At 33.2% G+C, this 20,809-nt stretch overlaps 1 protein-coding gene across 1 annotated transcript; it reads left to right on the top strand.

The window, feature by feature from the left end:
* Positions 1-1,774: 1,774 nt before the first annotated feature.
* LOC134712734 (uncharacterized) lies at positions 1,775-18,089 on the top strand. Its single transcript, XM_063574573.1, has 4 exons — positions 1,775-2,141; positions 2,523-2,556; positions 9,596-9,685; positions 16,040-18,089. Exons 1-4 carry the CDS (start codon positions 1,872-1,874, stop codon positions 16,417-16,419), a joined length of 774 nt encoding a protein of 257 aa, XP_063430643.1. The 5' UTR covers positions 1,775-1,871; the 3' UTR covers positions 16,420-18,089.
* Positions 18,090-20,809: the final 2,720 nt, after the last annotated feature.

The raw sequence follows: 20,809 nt of genomic DNA, 5'->3' as shown, positions 1-20,809 counted from the left end.
AATACAAGTAACGTTGTTATGTATATATATACGTGACGTTATAGAAAATACTTTTAAACTAAAATTCATCTGTAAAAGTCAATAATGACAGGACATTCAGTATAATAAATAAAATAACACATAGCTGAGAGTGTGATAGTATGGTGGCCGGTTAAGACCTTTTCGCCCTTCATATTCTCTATGGCGAAAACGAGAAAACGCGAAATCGCTAAGTCGAAAACGGTAAAACGCGAAGTCGAATACACAAAAACGCAAATATGTTTTTCTTTCCGATTTCGCCTTTTCGCCTTTTCGCGATTTCGCTTTTTCGCAATTCGCCTTTTTGCAATTTCGCCTTTTCGCTATTTCGCCTTTTCGCCGTTTCGCTATATACATGTTACTATAACATAACATTTTAAATATAATTGGAGACAAAACTACAAAGCGCATGCAAGTCATTCAAATGATTTTCATATACATTTCATATCTGTGACGTTTTTTAAATATTTCCATAAATTAGACAATTTCTTTACATTCTTTGTTGACTCAAACAATTTAAAAACAATTAAAAAAGGTATAAAATGCTTTATCATATACGTCACAGATATTAAATTTATATGACAATCATTTTTCAGCTGACGTCGGCCGACGCAAAATAGTCCAATTTTTGGCGTAGGACTACTGAGCGCCGCCGAATCACATTTTGGCCAAAAAGGCACATCCGGTTGTTCTACTGTTGAATGACTTATACTTTGAAGTCTTGTCTCCAATTATATTTTAAATGTAATATGTCATATTAACATGTATATCGCGAAAAACCGAAGAGGCGAAATTGCGAAAACGCGAAAACGCAAAAACGCGAAAACGCGAAATGGCCTTAACCGGCCACCTATGATAAAGCGATCGATACCCCTCAAAAAAGCATTGTCAACCGCGGCGAAGCAAACAATCTGCTCTATCTCCCTCTGAGCTAACATGATGAGGCTTTTCATAAAAGTGGATTGATAATTGATGCTGCAAAATTCCAAGATCACACAGCCGGACAGATTGGGAGTTATTTTTTAGTTTCTTTGGAGTGGTCAAAACCGATTACTGTAACATTAGTTATTTATTTAGATTGAATCTGCGGGGTATTTCTGTTTATTTTGACATTTACAATTGTATCAGCTCGAGGCTATTTACGTGAGGGCCATATACTCGTCACAAAACATGTACGTAAGAATCATTTTCAAAAACCACAGGAGTGTCACGCACAATCAAATATATCTTAAATATTCTTCATAAGTAATTTGATACATTGTTTAAATTCCAAATTAAACCACAAGGGCTCATTAAATGGGTTTATTTTTGTCGTCATCATATTCTATAAATTTACAAGATTTCATAACTTGAAATCAGATTACTGGATAAAGACCCCCCCAAACCCAAACCCAAACCCAAACATCTATTTTTTTTTCTTAGGGTTGGTGGAGTTTTGAAACTCAGGATAGCGAAAGCTCAAAATATATTATCATGTCGAATCGTCGAAGACATCGTGAAAATTGTGCAGCTCAACATGCAGGAATAGATTTGCAACTGTATGGTTTCAGATAGAAATGAATATCTCCAGATAATGAAATAAACGGTCGTCCCCAAGTACATAGATCTACATAGTATGATAGTATACGTGGTATGTACAAATTTTGGTCTTGTTTATTTATCAAATAGATTACTACAGTTTTGTGTAACTGTGTGTTAGTTATAGTTATCTGTTATCTAAGGTTTCATTGTAAATATTATGTGTGTCTATTTTTAGATATCACCTATGTACAACTGATAGTCATACCACCACTTCCTTGACGAGTGCGCAATATTGAAAACCTGTGTGAACGTTTCTCTTTTTCTGAGCGAAAATGGAGAAATCCAAAACCAAACAACAGGATGTAAGGGAAGAAAATGATAATATTGGGACCTTTGTACAGTTCGTGTTATTAGTACTCAATGTTTTGTTGATAGTTGCAATTTTTGCAGTTTCGGTTTCATGGACAGCATTAAGAAATGGACCAACAAAGGATATGATACCAGCACCTAATGTTGACCGTTCTTTGTGTGTTAAAAAAGACCAAACAAAACAATGCGATAGAATTAAACCAGAAAAATATATTGCAGACGAAATTGATAAGGTAAGTGCATATTGATTTAAACCAGTTTTGACCTAGTTATGTTTAGTATTTTAAATATTTTTAAATGTTTGTTTTAATATTCTCCAACAGGTTTGATTGCTGTCCAATAATATTATATTTAATTTTAAACATGTGTAATGTGTGTTGAAGTCGTCATAACTATTTTGTAGTGGTTACGGGTTTTTAAGAAATGAAAACCGAAAGTAAAAGTGAATAACAAATCTATTTTAAATAGTATATGCAACTGTACAACCGCCTGATAATAAACCAAAATAACACAATCAAAATCAAAAGTCAAAGAGGACAAACTTGCAACAAAAGAGAAATGAAATACGCGTTTGAATTGTTGCTAAATTGGCATTTATTTTTCATATTTTCCAGAACATGAGAAAACTTCAAATGCAATATATGGCAGGTAGGTAGATAAGTACTTCTTGTTTCTACAATAAAAAAAAAGGTTGAATGAAAAGTTAAAAAGTTCCTAACGTAAAAAGAGGCAACTATAGTATACCGCTGTTCGAAATGCATAAATCGATGGAGAGAAAACAAATCCGGGTTTCAAACTAAAACGGAGGAAAACAAAACAACTACAAGAGGAAAACAACGAAACAACAAAAACATTGAAGTGCAATAAAAAAAAAACGACAATGCAACACACAGAAAAACGAACTATAAGATAACAAGTGCTTTTTTCTGACTTGGTGCAGGACATTTGAAGAAAAAATGGTAGGTTAAACCTGGTTTTGTGGCTAGCCAAACATCGCGCTTTTATGGCAATGTTAAATATAATAATAAAATTAAAACTTTACATCGCATGAATACAATACAAATAAACGTAAAAAAAACCAACCACCGATAAGGTTCCTTACGTAAAACTCAACCAATGACAAATTACTTGACGTAACACGCAACCAACAGCAAGGTTTATAACGTAAAACACAACAACCGACAATATGCCTAACGTAACACGCAACCAACAGCAAGATTCATAACGCAAAACGCAACAACCGACAATAGCCTAACGTAAAACAAAACCAACAGAAAGGTTCATAACGCAAAACACAACAACCGACAATAGCCTAACGCAAAACGCAACCAACAGCAAGGTGTAACACAACACATAGTTATTTGGAATCGTAGTTTATTAAAGCCCGTCTGGACCAGTGTCCATAACGGACGGTCTCCTTTATACAGTAAAATACACCAGTATATATACAGAATATAAACAGTGTCAAGGTTTCTATTAATTTGACCATTATAGTCTTAAATTAAAAGATACAGGGATGAATATCTATTAAGTTGACTCTGATTGACATGTTTTGGCCAACCTGGAAATTAATGGTCAAAGAATACTCGCATGTCCAGTGTTTTAACTAATTGTTATTGCTACATGTCTCCACATTGTATGCAATACACGTATGTCCAGTGTTTAACTAATTGTTACATGTCACCTTATGATCTGCATGTAAATATTTCATATGCAGTAGCGGTCAATTGAACAACCTTTTACAAGGTCATGATTTTTTTAATAGATATTACCCTGTATTTATTTTATTCAATTTAATAAACATTTTAAGAATGTATAATCATCAATATAAATATAAATATATTTTATATATATTTATATATATATTTTTAGCCTATCATATTGTCACATTCCTCCCTTTCTTCAGAAATATAATTTATATTTTAGTTAAAATCGGTGACAATATGAATGCTTGCAAATTTCCCTAAAAGCAACAAAAATATTCATAAATAAAATCATTTCAAAAGTTCAACAACATCTAAATTTTCAGCAATGTATAGTTCATACAATTCTTGTGTGAATAACTAAGTTTGTAACATCAACTATTGGAACTTCTTATTCCTAGAAAAAAAGCGCAACCATCAACTGCGGACCATCTTCATAACCCTGACTCCTCATTTAGAAGTTCTGCAATCATTCCGGCTTGCATGTGATCCACCATCCATCGTTTATAACTTCGACGTGCATGTGATCCACCATCCATTGTTGAAACTCCATCCTGCATGTAATCCACCATCCGTTGTTTGTAACTTCGACGTGCATGTGATCCACCATCCGTCCTTCATGTGATCCACCATCCGTCCTTCATGTGATCCACCATCCGTACTTCACGTGATCCACCTTCCGTACTTCACGTGATCCACCATCTGTCCTTCATGTGATCCACCATCCGTACTTCATGTGATTCACCATCCGTACTTCATGTGATCCACCATCCGTACTTCATGTGATCCACCATCCGTCCTTCATGTGATCCACCTTCCGTACTTCATGTGATCCACCATCCGTCCTTCATGTGATCCACCATCCGTCCTTTATGTGATCCACCATCCGTTGTTGATTTACTCCCAACTGACCTAGCTTACCTACTCTGTTAATTCAGAGTCCCTGACTAGGTTGCTCAGTTATCACCGGCTGAAACATTACAGGAAAATCTACCTGTAGACGATTCCCTCTACCAATATAAAGTTATGTGATCGTATAGTTTTATGTACATTTAAACGTCTGTGTTGTGTCCAATGATCAAAGCCAATATCCAATATTGGTTAATGGTTCTTAGTGGCTGGTTCTAGTAATGGTGCAGAAGCTATTTCAACATCTCTGTAGGCAGTACCATCGCCCTCAACATCAGTTGACACCATTTGATTGCCACCAAGGTATCGTGTGACTATTTGAATCTCTCTATTACTAAAATCTCTTGGCTAAACACCTATTATTACACTTAAGAATATTTTAATAACAAATACCTATAAATATAGCAACAAAAATAAATTAATGCATTTACTAAATTTGATAGTTCAAAGTCGATCTCAAGTTCTAACTGCTTTTTATCTATTTGAAATAAGAACCAAAAAAAAATTTAAACTCAAATACAAAAACAATAAAACTAATAAAATAAACTTTTATCTAGTATTAAGATTGAAGAATTATTTACAATGAGGTTTAACATTCAACCAACACTTTCCTTCCTTTTTCATAAACAAAGCTGTGATTCAGAGATAACTGATATTTATAGGATTTCTTAACAATCAACAATTTTTCAGCAAGCAATCTGAAGCGAGAATTAGAATGATTAATCAAAACAAAATTATTTTTTATACACATATATTTATTTAAAAACAATCATCACGAAGCCTACTTCTACGACATGTGAGTCGTTCATTTTATGAAGATAACAAGAAATGTTTGAGAGAAAACTTAAAGTTAATTCGTCTTTCTTTTAGACTTATGATTTCTTTTGTGTTATAATTTCATCAACATATATATTTTGACTACTTTCTAAATTATGTCCATCAGAACTATTATCATTTGTCATATCCCTTAAACTGGAATTTATAGATGACCTATGTACCTTTATGTTTTCTCATTTTTCTTGGTTTGCTAATTTTCTTTTAATTCAATCAGCATCACATTAAAATATTTGCGGAAGATGTATCGCGTCATTGTTTATAACGATTAATCATATGATACTTATTTCCATATTTTAAATCCTAAATTGTTTTCTTATGAAAACATTTTCATTTTTAACCCTCACTATAGATTTATGTTCTCTATAAATAATCCTATATTTCATTTATCGCTAAAAACTGTCAATACTTTTAAAACTTATAAAACCCTACATTTCCCTAAGAGTGGACTTACCAATTACATGTATATCAATTTTAATCATATGGGCGCTATTTTCTGCAGATAGGTCCGTCATTCTTTAAAAATACCACAATAACTGTGCGAAAATAAAGGTTTGGATTCTAAATACCATAGAATATTTTGTTTCTCTAAACAAATGTGCTTACGCACTTACCAAACTGCGTCAACCATATTTGAACAACCATATGATTATAACATCGCAGAAATACCCTTAAATCCGTCGCCAAAAGTGTTCTTATGAAACTTTCTTATACCAATGTATATAGGTGCGCATATTTTAGAATTACAGATTGTCTCTTCAGAAAACAGATCAAAATATGAATCAAAAATTAAATTATTATATTCAAAATCAAGATATATTAAATGTTTTGATATCATCATTATTCGTGCATTTAAATACTTTAAAATATAACCAACATCTTTAAAATATTTTTACCTATTGTTATTTTATTCTTAAATATTAATATTCAAGTGTTGGTTTTTTTCTTATTTAAATATCTATTCTGTCTTTTAAAAAACAGCATATAAAAACTTCTCATTATATCATTACAATATGTACGCAAAACTTATATATTGACTTATACTATCAAATACCTACAAAGTTGCCAGTCTTTTATATTGACTAAAACAATCAAATACCTATCATAAGTACCTTCACCCTTATCATAATGATTACTAAAAAAAATATCAATAAAAAATAAAACCTTCACCATTGATTTATAAGAAAAATAAAAAATATCTACATTTTCGCTTAAAAAAACCATAATCTAATAAACCTTTTTTTTAATGAGTTAATCAGCATCTTGATCATGAACAAATGTGCTCACATCTGATACACCTATTCCTAATTTGTCTGATTTTGAACCATCAAAGCTTTCAATCGAATTCATGCCTTTTTTAAATACTTTTTGAGTGAAACTTTGAACTTGTGTTTTTAAATTTTGAAACACAGACCCTGCATTAAATTCTTGTCTAGCCATTTTGAGAAATTAAGTAAAGAGTATCAAATAAAAAGTCACTTTACCTTAATATCCTTTGGTCACGGTTAACCAAAAATAACCACATGTAACACAACACATGGTTATTTGGAATAGTATTTTATTAAAGCCCGTCTGGACCCGTGTCCATAACGGACGGTCTCCTTTATACAGTAAAATACACCAGTATATATACAGAATATAAACAGTGTCAAGGTTTCTATTAATTTGACCATTATAGTCTTAAATTAAAAGATACAGGGATGAATATCTATTAAGTTGACTCTAATTGACATGTTTTGACCAACCTGGAAATTAATGGTCAAAGAATACTCGCATGTCCAGTGTTTTAACTAATTGTTATTGCTACATGTCTCCACATTGTATGCAATACACGTATGTCCAGTGTTTAACTAATTGTTACATGTCACCTTATGATCTGCATGTAAATATTTCATATGCAGTAGCGGTCAATTGAACAACCTTTTACAAGGTCATGATTTTTTTAATAGATATTACCCTGTATTTATTTTATTCAATTTAATAAACATTTTAAGAATGTATAATCATCAATATAAATATAAATATATTTTATATATATTTATATATATATTTTTAGCCTATCATATTGTCACAAAGGTTCATAACGCAAAACACAACAACCGACAATAGCCTAACATAAAACGCAACCAACAGCAAGGTTCATAACGCAAAACACAACAACCAACAATAGCCTAACGTAAAACGCAACCAACAGCAAGGTTCATAACGCAAAACACAACAATCGACAATATGCCTAACGTAACACGCAACCAACAGCAAGGTTCATAACGCAAAACACAACAATCGACAATATGCCTAACGTAACACGCAACCAACAGCAAGGTTCATAACGCAAAACACAACAACCGACAATATGCCTAAAGTAACACGCAACCAACAGCAAGGTTCATAACGCAAAACACAACAACCGACAATATGCCTAATGTAACACGCAACCAACAGCAAGGTTCATAACGCAAAACACAACAACCGACAATAGCCTAACATAAAACGCAACCAACAGCAAGGTTCATAACGCAAAACACAACAACCGACATTATGCCTAACGTAACACGCAACCAACAGCAAGGTTCATAACGCAAAACACAACAACCGACAATATGCCTAACGTAACACGCAACCAACAGCAAGGTTCATAACGCATAACACGACAACCGACAATAGCCTAGGCTAACGTAACACGCAACCAACAGCAAGGTTCATAACGTAAAACACAACAACCGACAATATGCATAAAGTAACACGCAACCAACAGCAAGGTTCATAACGCAAAACACAACAACCTACAATATGCCTAACGTAAAACACAACCACTGAAAAGCTTCCTACCATACAACACAATCATGAAGAAGGGTCATGACAAAGGACAAAACCACCGATATGGTACCTGATGTTCCAGACGTAACACGCATAAACAGTTACAATTTATTTTTTTATTATTTGGCTTGTCTCTTTATCTGAATTCTTTGAATAACATAATCAGAATTTTAGAAAAGCAACTTGCTTCTTTGTTACTGTTATATTCAATGATTTTCATTTTTCTTCTTCAGAAAATTTTAATTATTGACAGTTCATGATGTATATTTAAAAAAAGCCACTCATAAGGTGCATGACGTAAAACTCAACCACTGACAAGGCTTTTACATAGAAATACAACAACTGAGAAGCTTCCTGTCGATTTCTTACGATACAACTATTGACAGTGTTTCGGACGCAAAACTCAACCACTGAGAAGGTTCTTGGCATATTACAAAGACACCTATATGGTGCCTGATGTTGCAGACGTAAAAAACATCAACAGTTACATTTTTTTTTAAACTGGGCTTTTCTCTTTACCTGAATTCTTTGAATAACATAAGCAGGAGCTTCAGACAAGCAAGTTTCTTCTATATTACTGATATATTCGATGACTTTCATTTTCTTCTCCAGAAAATATTAATTATTGACAAGTAACACAGCCACTTACAAGATGCATGACGTAAAACTCAACTTCTGACAAGGCTTTTGACAAAGAAATACAACAACTGAGAAAACACAAGTACTAACGATGTCGTACGACACAACCATTGAGATGGTTTCAGACGTAAAACACAATTATCGAAAAGGTTCCTGTCATATGTTAAAACCACCGATTTGGTTGATGATGTTAAAGACGTAAAGCGTGTTAACAGTTACATATATGTTTTTGTGATTGGGCTTTTCTCTTTACCTGCATACTTTGAATAACACAATCAGGAATTTCAGAAAAGCTAATTGCTCCTATGAAACTGATGTTTTCAATGACTTTCTTTTTCTTCTTCAGAAAATCATAACTATTGACAAGTTCGATCATGACGTATACTGCAAGCACTTACGAGATGCATGACGTTTAACTCAACCACTGACAAGGTTTTTGACATTGAATAGAACCTCCAACAAGGTTCCTGACGTAGAAATACAACAACTGAGTAGGTTCATTACGAAAGACACAAGCATTAACGATGTTCCAGACTATCAATGTGTAAAACACAACTACTGACAATGTTTCTTACATCATACAAAACCAAAATCAACGTTCCTGATGTAAACTAAAATTACCTACAAGGTTCCTGACATAACACATTTTAACAGATACTAGTTCATTTATTTTGGTAATAAGGTTTTTATTCTCTTTATCCCAATCCTTTGAAAAACAAAATCATGAATTTTAGAAAAACAAATTGTTTCTATTAAATATTTAAACTCAATAATTTCTTTTTCAGAAAAACTTAATTATGCTAACGTTGTTTGTCGGAAATCTGCGCCATCTGTTTACTTATTCCGTGGTATAAATAAAAGTGCTGAAACCAATGGTAAGTCTACAGTGTGCAACCTATTTATAAGTATAAATTCAATTATTGGACCTAGTAAATCTTGTCATCATTATGAATATCAAATCTAGTGGAAGAACGAGGGCATTAGTCCAACTATTACACTTGGTGTTAATTCAACGGCATTGGTACAAGTATTGAACCTAGTGGTAAGTCGTTGTAAGTCGACAGCAATAGTACAAGCATTGAACCTTGTGGTAAGTCGACTGCATTTGTACAAGTATTGAACCTAGTGGTGAGTCGACTGCAATAGTACAAGTATTGAACCTAGTGATAAGTCGACAGAAATAGTACAAGTATTGAACCTTGTGGTTAGTCGATAGAAATAGTACAAGTATTGAACCTAGTGGTAAGTCGACAGCAATAGTACAAGTATTGAACCTAGTGGTAAGTCGACTGCACTAGTACAAGTGTTGAACCTTGTGGTAAGTCGACGGCATTGGTACACGTATTGCACCTTGTGGTAAGTCGACGCCATTAGTACAAGTATTGAACCTTGTGGTAAGTCGATAGCAATAGTACCAGTATTGAACCTTGTGGTTAATCCATATCAATAGTATACAAGTATTGAACCTTGTGGTAAGTCGATAGCAATAGTACCAATATTGAACCTTGTGGTAAGTCGACTGCAGTTGTACAAGTATTGAACCTTGCGGTAAGTCGACAGCAGTAGTACAAGTATTGAACCTTGTGGTAGTCAATAGCAATAGTACAAGTATTGAACTTTATGGTAGGTCGAAAGCAAAAGTGCAAGTGTTAAACCTTGTGGTAGTCGATAGCATACACACACTTTTTTAACCTAAAGGTAAGTCAACAGAATAGATAACAGAGTTGAAATTAGTGGTAATCCTTCTTCATACTTGAATTGCAAAACTTAAATATAACTAACACTTAGTCTAGTGAAATTACACTTATATATATATAAAGATTTAACATTGTTGGGCTGATGTTTAGACGAGTTGTATATGTATATTTACATATATTCTACCACCGCATCGAATGGCACTCTATATGTATATCCTCGAGATAGTTAAATTTTCAATTTCATAATGCGATGATCGCCATATTTGAAATCTAAATGTCGCCAGTTGAGAGATGTCGTATCGCACTATATTCAGAAGTAGGGTATTTTTTTCTCTATTGATTTATAGACGATATGCAGAAAAACGTACCATATAGATATTTTTTCTAGAAAATTTAATGTCATAATTGAATTTTAACCAATGATCATATTCTCACTCGGTTTATCCCTTTCATGAGCTGTTTATTGTTTTTTTTATATTAATCAACATAGTTTGATCTCAATATCAGTTCTTTATTGGTCAATATTCGATTATAACATCAAATTTTCTTACTTTCTGAAATTCCTATTGTGACGTCATTAACAAGATCCTTCGAAAAAAAGGATAAAGATTCTCTGCATGGCACCTATAAATCATTACAGAAACAGATTCCAGCATCGAATCTCTTTCAAAACGATGTATAGCTACTCTCTTCATTTAATTTTGAGTATGTAAAACGCTCGGCAATCCTCGCATTTTAAATTTGAAAGTTACCTGTATCGAGTTGACAAATATCATATCACACTATGCAGTGTTCGAAGCTATATATAATCGACAGGTCGAGAACAGGATATATCAGATAAGGAGATGAGGAAAGGCATATCGCTAAGCTAGCCATATAACGTATAAGTTCGCATTCTTATTCTATTTTAACGTTTTTATAGCCATAATTCCATTTTAATTTTCGAAATTGCTGTAAGCAAAAATAGTATTTAGTTATGAAACCCTTACGATTAAACAGCTTCAGAATTTGGTATGAAATGTATTGAATTTAATGAAATGCAACGTTGCCTTGTCCTTTGAATTTATTCAGTAGAACGCATATAGATACAAAATATTTCTTAAAGCAATTGCATGTTTATTTTACATTTCATCGTGTTTATTTTACATTTCATCATGTATATTTCTTCTAATTCTTTTTTGAATAATTTTAATAAGTTAAAGATATTTGTGTTTGTTCCAAAAGAATGGATTCCTTTTTAAATTTATTCTATGTTGTTTTCGGTCCAATGCTTTCTATACAGGTGACACTTTAAAAGTTGTTTGATATCGATTTTTAACAAGTAAAGGAAGGTCATTTAAATATGAAAATTTAAAAAACTGATATTGAACATATTTCATGTAGAATTATTTTAAAATCTAAAACTTATTTTTGCCGATATTTTTATGGTGCTTCCATTACGCTATGACTTAAGATACTGACTCAATTAGTAAAAGACAAATCAAGGCAACAAACGATGACGGAGGTTTTCGCATGAATTCTAAGAGAAGCCAGACCAAGTACGGCGAAAGAAGAGCATTCTCCTTCTATGCATACATCACCTGCCATGGGAATTTACAATCAGTAAAAATATCACGATTGTAAAGTACACATGCAATCAGTAAAAGAGGGACGAAAGATACCAGAGGGACAGTCAAACTCATAAATCGAAAATAAACTGACAATGCCGTGGCTAAAAATGAAAGAGACAAAGAGACAATAATAGTACTAGTACTCATGACACAACATAGACAACTAAAGAATAAGCAACACGAACCCCAACAAAAACTGAGGGTGATCTCAGGTGCTCCAGAAAGGTAAGCATATCCTGTTCCACAAATCTGGTAAAAAATCTAGTTCTGTGGGTTACATTCATGAAAGGAAAGGGGTTTGTTGTTACGACGTAAGGAACATATCCGATATCATCTATGAAACGGTTATTCCATAACGGTCAACCAGCTCGTGATGGCGTTCGTAAAATTTACGAAGGGATGATTTCAACTTCACCATTTGGAACTCTTGGTTTAATAGCATACTTGTGAGCAGCAAGCCTCTATCAAGAAAATCATGATAGGAAATACAAGCACGGTAATATATCAATTGGGAGATAATACCCCGTATGCAGGTGCTGCTGGAATGTTGCTACTTAGAAATGGAAAGTTCACAATTGTACAGCTTAAATCATCTCTTTTGCCAAAGATTTAAAATTACAGATCTGACGACCATACTGATTTGTAAAGATCTGAGAGCGCAAAACATGCTACTTTAGGAAGGCACAGTAACGTATTTGATCTCTCTTTACTGGAGATTACATCTACAACTATATATAGTTTAAACATATTTATTTATAGTGGATTGGGAAACAAGTTTTGCAACTTATATTAATCCCTTTCCACTTTGCGGGTGCGAGTGCTGCCTTGTAGCGGCATTAGCCTACTCTTGTACTCGATATTTACAAGGATGTCTTTCACGTGCAAGAGATATGACTCTCTCTTAACACGGGTCGGCCATTTATCGTCCCCTTCCGACGGACTATCATCGTTTTCTTAAGACCATACTCGCAAATGGTGTCAAGGGAGAGCCGAAAATTGAGTTCCTGAAATTTTCATCCCGAACGGGAATCGAACCAGGAACCTTTGTGTTAGTAGTCCGATGTACAACTATATATACTAGTAACCATACACCGACAAAACATTTTAACTGATTGCTGACATGCATTATATGAAAGCCACAGTTAATACCTTGCTGTCGAACACCACATATGATATAAATCTAATGCATTGAACGAAAGCCTTGGTGGATAGAAATCTGGAAACACTTGGAATAAAAGTCTGAATAAATTAATTCGAAAACCGTTAATAATTGATTAATGAAAACATTTCGAATAAAAGTCTGAATGCATTATAAATGTTATACGAAATCACAGATGATAGATTGCTGGCGGCAACACTTTCGATAAAAGCATAAATGTGTATACGAAAAACATTGATGATAGACTGCCTGCAACACTTTCGATAACAACCTAATTGCATTATACAAAAAACACAGATAATATATTGCTGACATTCCTTTTGATAACATTTTGGACGCCTTATATGAAATTCACCAAAATTATGATAAAAATATGAATGCATTATATGAAAACCACAGATGATAGATTGCTGACAATACTTTGGATAAAAGTCTGATTGCATTATACGATTTCCGCTGGTAATTGTTATCTGACAAAACGATAACAGTCTGAATGCATAAGAGGAAAACAACAGATGACAGATCGCTGACAACGCTTTGGATAAAAGTCTGAATGCATTATACGAAAGCCACAGATGCTAGATTGGTAACAACACTTTAGAGAAAAATCTGTATCCATAAAACGAAAGCCACTGATGACAGATTACTGACAACGCATAATTAAAATTCTGAATGCATTATACGAAATCCATTGATGATATATTGCTGATAACACTCTGAAAAAAATCAGAATATATTTTACGAAGGTCACCGATGCTAGATTGCTGACAACACTTTATATAAAAGTCTGAATGCATCCTACGAAAGCCACAGATGATCGATTGATGGCAACACGTTGGATTGATGTCTGATTGTATTATACAAAAAACATGAAAGATTGATTGGAAAACTTTGAATTACTGTATTCACAGTCCAAGCATTCCCGCCAGCACTTGATAATACACATACGTGATTCTTATCAACACTTTAAAACATTATAAATGCTGAGATGCAGTATGCGAAAGTGACATATAGCATATTGACACCAGTGTTGGGGCTATGTATCAGAGTGCATTATAGAAAAAGGTGTCTAAGCAAATAGACGTTTTGTATGGAAACACTACAATAAACAACAATTAAACCACATCCAGGAGCTACAAATGCCAAACTTATTGACGTATAGCATGGAATGAAGGCTGCGTTAAAGGTCACAGAGAAAAAAGGTATCGGTAAACAGTTTAAGGAAAAGTAATTACAAAATGTATCACGTTTCTTTTCAAGATTGGAAAACACCAGAAAATTGTTTAGGATGACATTATTTGTTTTGTTAGGAAGAATTTGTAGACTATCCAAAACCTTGCAAATGTTTGATCTTTGAATGCTTATCTATTATGATGCTCCATTTTTCATCAAATTAGGACATTTAACCAGCTTCAAGGCCAGAAAAAAAAATACAGAAAATATGAGGTCCATAGACCAAAGAAGATTTGAAAATGCTATAATCCATTAACAATAACGAATGTATAAAACTTGACTAAACTGGGATCATTTTGTAGCCTGGGGTTTCCAATGAACAAGTTAAATGGTTTCATAGGCGAGACATGTGGAATACCAAGAGTTCAAAACTATAAGTCAAGAATGAACAGACAAAACCACGAGTAAAAATGAACGACGAAGGGAATATGTAATTTCCAGTTTAAGATTTTGATTTTTTTCAAAGTATAGAATCTTCCCGTTTAAATTCTTCCTTGACGATTGATATTATTGTTATTTTACTTCTTTTTTTTATATATATATATTTTTGGGATACATCCTGCAACTTGACATATCTTTTTTTTTTTAAAAAAGGTCATTTGAAGAGACAAAATACGAAACAGTAATCGTCATGGAGAACATACATTTTTACTGCTACTCTACTCCTAGATAATATATGCTTTGAAAACGAGTAAACGCATACCGGCATCAAATAGTCCGGGTCATTTTAAGGTCAACATCATATTAGATATTTTAACATGCAAGAAAAAAAGACATGTTAGGTAAATATAATCGAAGCGAAATAATTAATTCAAAAGAATTTCTTTTATTTCTTATGAGTTGATTTAAAACATTTCAAATTGCACGTGATCGCACTTCTCGTATTCACCTTTAACATTTGAAAAGAAACCCATATGAAAGTGTTAAACCTGATATCTTTATATAGGATATATTGATAGATCATGTGTCTACATCAAACAGCTGCGGTTAAGTCGAGTTTGCTTCCGTTTACTCTTTGCCGAGCTCTGCAATGATATTTAATACCCTCCGGTCTTGTATGTTTGAACATTTTGATTCCAGGACTAAATCGTCTATGTCATAAATAATATTCCACTTGACGTAGTTAGATAACGTCAGTTGGGTAAACAACCCCTTTTGACAAAATTAAGTCTTCATCATTAAAATTAAGTGAACAAAATTTACCAAATACTACACATGCAAGTTGCAAAATATTATATCTATAAATCTCGTTAGATTACTAGACGATACAGTCATAACAGTGTGTACAGTTGACATGCGATAAACGGTATACTAAAGATATAAACACTCCAATGATGCCTGTTGGTAAAAGTGTATTCAGGTAAAAGTGTTCTGTTTCAAGAACACATTTCAAAATATCTGGGTAAGTTATCCTACTTATCTTTTTTTAATCCTAGGTCCCCTACTGAAGTTGCAAGTTTTCTGTTATGTCAAGATTATTTCAAAAGTATGTGTTGAAAATGTTGTAACTTTGTTATTCTTGTTTTACAGGCATTATCAGGTGGAAACAAACCGCAGAAAGACATAAAACAGCAAATAATTTGCTAATTTATGATCCTACAAAAGGTACCTTTAAAATAAATAAAGGTGGGATGTATTTTATCTACAGCCAGATCACAGAAATGGCCGAAAATCGAATGCACAACGGCACAGCACTTCAAATTTTTCTAGCTAGCAATGGAAAATCGCAGCCTATACTTGAAAGCGATTCTGCCCAATGTATAATGATAAATGCTATTGGCAAGCGAGCTCATTATGTAGGGTCTGCGTATTCTTTGATAGCAGGGGATGTTTTATCTGCGGTTCATTCACATCCACAACATATCGTAGATAGTCACGACACGTTCATGGGTATAAGGGAATTGATGTGAAGCATATAACCATTGCGTTTGGTGCTAAGTCCCATGAGGAGCCATCCCGCGGCCCTTTATTTCATCAATAGTGAGGGCGCTTCATACAGATATATACGGGTCAATAGAGTTTTTGTAAAGAAGCTGAAGTATGAAGGTAATCGAGTTATCTCCCGTAATAAGTCCGATCAATAGATCAAAACACTAATGTGTCTTTTCAATCGATATTTTTCAATGATCAGATCTTAGGACTGATTTGAAGAACTCATGTATACATATTCATCATTTTAATGATTCATGTTGGATAACAAAATCACAATCTGACAAGTTCACAATACACTATTTGATTATTTTCTGTCATATTATGTTTCTACACAATTTCATTATGATCCTTCACGTCGTATGTTCAGTTTGTGGGATTGCCTTTGCATTTTGATTTTGCAGTTATTGACAGTTTACAAATGTGATAAATCTAAAATGAATGATTTACCCATTGGCTATAAAACAATGGAGGGGACGTCCTGGATTTCAAAAGGATTAAGCAGATGCAGTTCACCCTCATTATTTCATACTACTGTATCCCAAAATGCCTCAATATCAGTGTTGACAGTCCTATGAACTTTGCTATTACGAGTGTACATTGTTTGTTATATATTACTGATACTTGGGGGTGTTTTATAAACATCACATAATACATCAAAGATTAAACACCTGACCAAAGTCGAGGGTTTGACATATATCAATATATATTGTTATCGTGCGATATTGTAGAGCAGTATGTGTGATCTTTATATTTTTCACTGGGAATTCGAAGTAGCTCTCTTTTTTACCCGTTTTGATATTTTAAGTCAATGGCGAACTGTCTGTAGTATAAAAACTTGCAAGTATTTGTCCACATAACACATAGATCCGCCTTTCAACGACACTTTATCTTCGAATTCATGGATATTTGGATTTGTGTTTTTTTTTTGTTCGTTCCAAATATATTGCCTTACTTTGTTTTTAAATGTCAAAGAAATACAAAAAAATATTATTTTATTTCCTGCTTTGAGGATAGCACTTGTATTTGTAAATAAGTAGCATATATTAAGAAACCATTATTAACTTTCTATGCAATACTAAATGTACTATCATTTGTTTGTTTCTTATGATCTCACACAAATTCATGATCAGCATCAAAGTAAATGCATGTGATTCTTAAGGAAGCGCAAAATTAAGAAAGTCTTATGTTTTTCATTACACAAATTATTATAGCGTTTGTTAAAATGTAAAACATATTCACCATTATTGTATTATGTACTTTAAAATCCGTTAGATTTTCAATAGAAATCACTGGTTGAGTAGAGGTTGGGGTGATTCGGTCGGCCGCACACTCTCTTTCAATATATCATATGGAAATTAACTGGTTGAGCCGAAACTGTGGATGGTTGAGTCGAATGAATATCTCATATCACTGTTTACCAACTAAATAGTTATTGTTGGTATACACACTGTAAATTTAATATGGTGTCATGTGTTTAGCTCGCATATATATTGACATTTAGTTTTCAGATTTTTGTTGTTGTTTATTTTAAATATATTGAGATTGTGTTGTTCAATTTAATACCAAAGTATATCGGTACTTTTGATAGTATATACTAAAAGAGAAAAGTGTTTGTGATTGAAAAGCAATAAAATGACACAAACATGTATTTTAATTGTTCTTCTTTAGAGGTAAAGAATGATATACTAGTATATGTAAGTACATCCGGTTGTATACAGTTCTAGTCATGATAGTGTCGTATCTAGATTTTAAAAGGTAGACGAATAAACTCATCATAGATACCAGGACTAAATTGAGTATATACGCCAGACGTGCGTTTCGTCTACAAATGACTCATCAGTGACGCTCGAATCAAAAAAAAGTTAAAAAGGACAAATAAATAACGATGTTGAGGAGCATTGAGGACCAAAATTCTAAAAAGTTTTGCCAAATACAGCAAAGGTAATCTATGCCTGAGGTAGAAAAGCCTTAGTATTTCGAAAAATTTAAAAAAATTGTAAACAGTAAATTTATAAATATAACCATATCAATGACAATTCATGTCAGCACAAAAAGTACTGACTACTGGGCTTGTGATACCCTCGGGGAAATAAATCTCCACCAGCAGTGGCATCGACCCAGTAGTTGTAAATAAACTCATAATAGATACCAAGACTAAATTTAATATATACGCCAGACGCGCGTTTCGTCTACAAAAGACTCGTCAGTGACGCTCGAATCCCAAAAAGTTAAAAAGGCCAAATAAATTACGAAGTTGAAGAGCATTGAGTACCAAATTCCTAAAAGTTTTGCAAAATACAGCTAAGGTAATCTATACTTGAGGTGGAAAAGCCTTAGTATTTCGAAAAATTCATAAATTTGTAAACAGTAAATTTATAAATATAACCATACCAATGACAATTCATGTCAGCACAAAAAGTACTGACTACTGGGCTTGTGATTACCTCGGGGAAATTAGTTTTAAAACAACCATCTGGTCTCGTATTGTTTAGAAACAAGTTATCTAGGATTTTGTAGATACTTTCATAGAGTAGGACAAATACCAACATAACAATGTAACTTTTCTAAAGACACAGAATTATTTTGTTTTGCCTTAACGTGGATAACATGAACGCTAATGCTTGTCATGTGATGCTCTGCCAAAACTATTCTCAAGTCTTTAAGTAATTTTTTAGTTGTTACTTGGTAAATACAATTTAGTGGCATAAACTAAAACAAATATAAAATTTGGCAATGTTTGTCTTCGATTCCTAAAATCAGTCAGTTGAATGGGTGTCGAAATGCTCCAAAACATTGCAAGTGTCTCTAAACATTATGTATATCCTTTAGAATGATTAATTAAGGAATATAGGAAAACAAAACAAAAAAGAGATAAGTGCCTGTGGATCAGGAAATATTTTTTGTATACAACAACACTACTCATTTGGTAGGCGCGAGAATGCAGAAAAAACACATCATTGTAGCTTTGATTAGAAGTAAACAACATAATTCACAAATAATGCTAATGTTTAAGATATGGCAATTTCATGTGAGTTAAATTACTCGCTTACGTTTATGATTACATTGGACAAGGACATGATTAAAATAAATAGAACATACTACGCTGATACGTTATCGGCTATAACCACGTGAATTACTGACCTTTGAACATTATTGCAAACTATTGATTATGGGTCATATTAACTTCATTTGTCAGATATGTTCAGCCTTTATAATTTTGGTAATGATTTGCTTGGTTTTTTAGTTTTTCTTGAAAAAAAACCCAGTTGATACTCCAAAGAAATATAGACTAATTTATGATACAAAAAAGTGTCCAGATAAGTAGTAAGTTTTTTCGTAGACAAAACAAAAAGATACTCTTACACAAAATACATAACATAAAAAATAACGTACCTTGTCATTAGTTATTAGTCGTCCTAGATAGGTATCCATGCTATGGGAACGATTATAGAGTATTCGTGTCATACGCTAGATCATCAATCTTCAAAAGAATATGTCAATTCCATGAGTACATTTTCGTCCTAGGCAATACTCTACGCCGTGTGTTCGATGATTAATTGTCCTGTGCAATTTCGTACGACATAAGTTAGGTTATTAGTCGTCTTAGACAAGTACCCATGCTTTATATGATAATTGTCTTAGGTTAATTAAGGCAACAGTAGTATACCTCTGTTCGAAAGTCATAAATCGATTAAAAGAAAACAAATCTGGATTACAAACTAATACCGAGGTAAAGACATCAACTATAAGAGGGCAATAACGAAACAATAGAAGCATCAGAAACACTGAAATGCAACAAAAAAGCAAAACGACAATGCAACACATACAGAAACGAACTAGTAGATACCAACTGCCAGTTTCCTGTCTTGTTATAGAACATTTTAAGAAACAATGTTGGGTTGAACCTGGTTTTGCGGCTAGCCAAACCTCGCACTTTATTTGCAATGTTAAATTTAACCCTTAAACGATAAAACTAGGTGACAGTACTATGTACAGTACAAATTAATACAAGAACATTATGGAAAAATACCGTTCATGTCATGAGTGAGTTTGTAATTATCGTCCTCCTAGCTCAGCGTTAATACCACGTGTAACGTTATTAATCGTAATAGAAATGGGTCCATTTCATGAGTTAGATATACAAGCACCTTCCTATTCTAATGTGGACGGTAGGTAGACATAAACAAGCGTCTAGAAGACGCGCAAACTAAACAAGGACCCTTACTGTTAAAGGTTGTTAATCGTCACAGACCAGCGTTTATGCCATTAGTTTTGATATTTGTCGTGTTATGCGTGTTGTTTTGTTTTTGTCTAAGACGAGTTTTTGAAGACGAATCTCTGTCATGAGAAGGGTAAATATAATCCCCG

This window comes from Mytilus trossulus, chromosome 3, assembly GCF_036588685.1.
Source record: "Mytilus trossulus isolate FHL-02 chromosome 3, PNRI_Mtr1.1.1.hap1, whole genome shotgun sequence".
Classification (NCBI taxonomy): Eukaryota; Metazoa; Mollusca; class Bivalvia; order Mytilida; family Mytilidae; genus Mytilus; species Mytilus trossulus.
The sequence above is the reverse complement of the archived record's forward strand: the minus strand, read 5'-3'. Positions and strand labels throughout refer to the sequence as shown.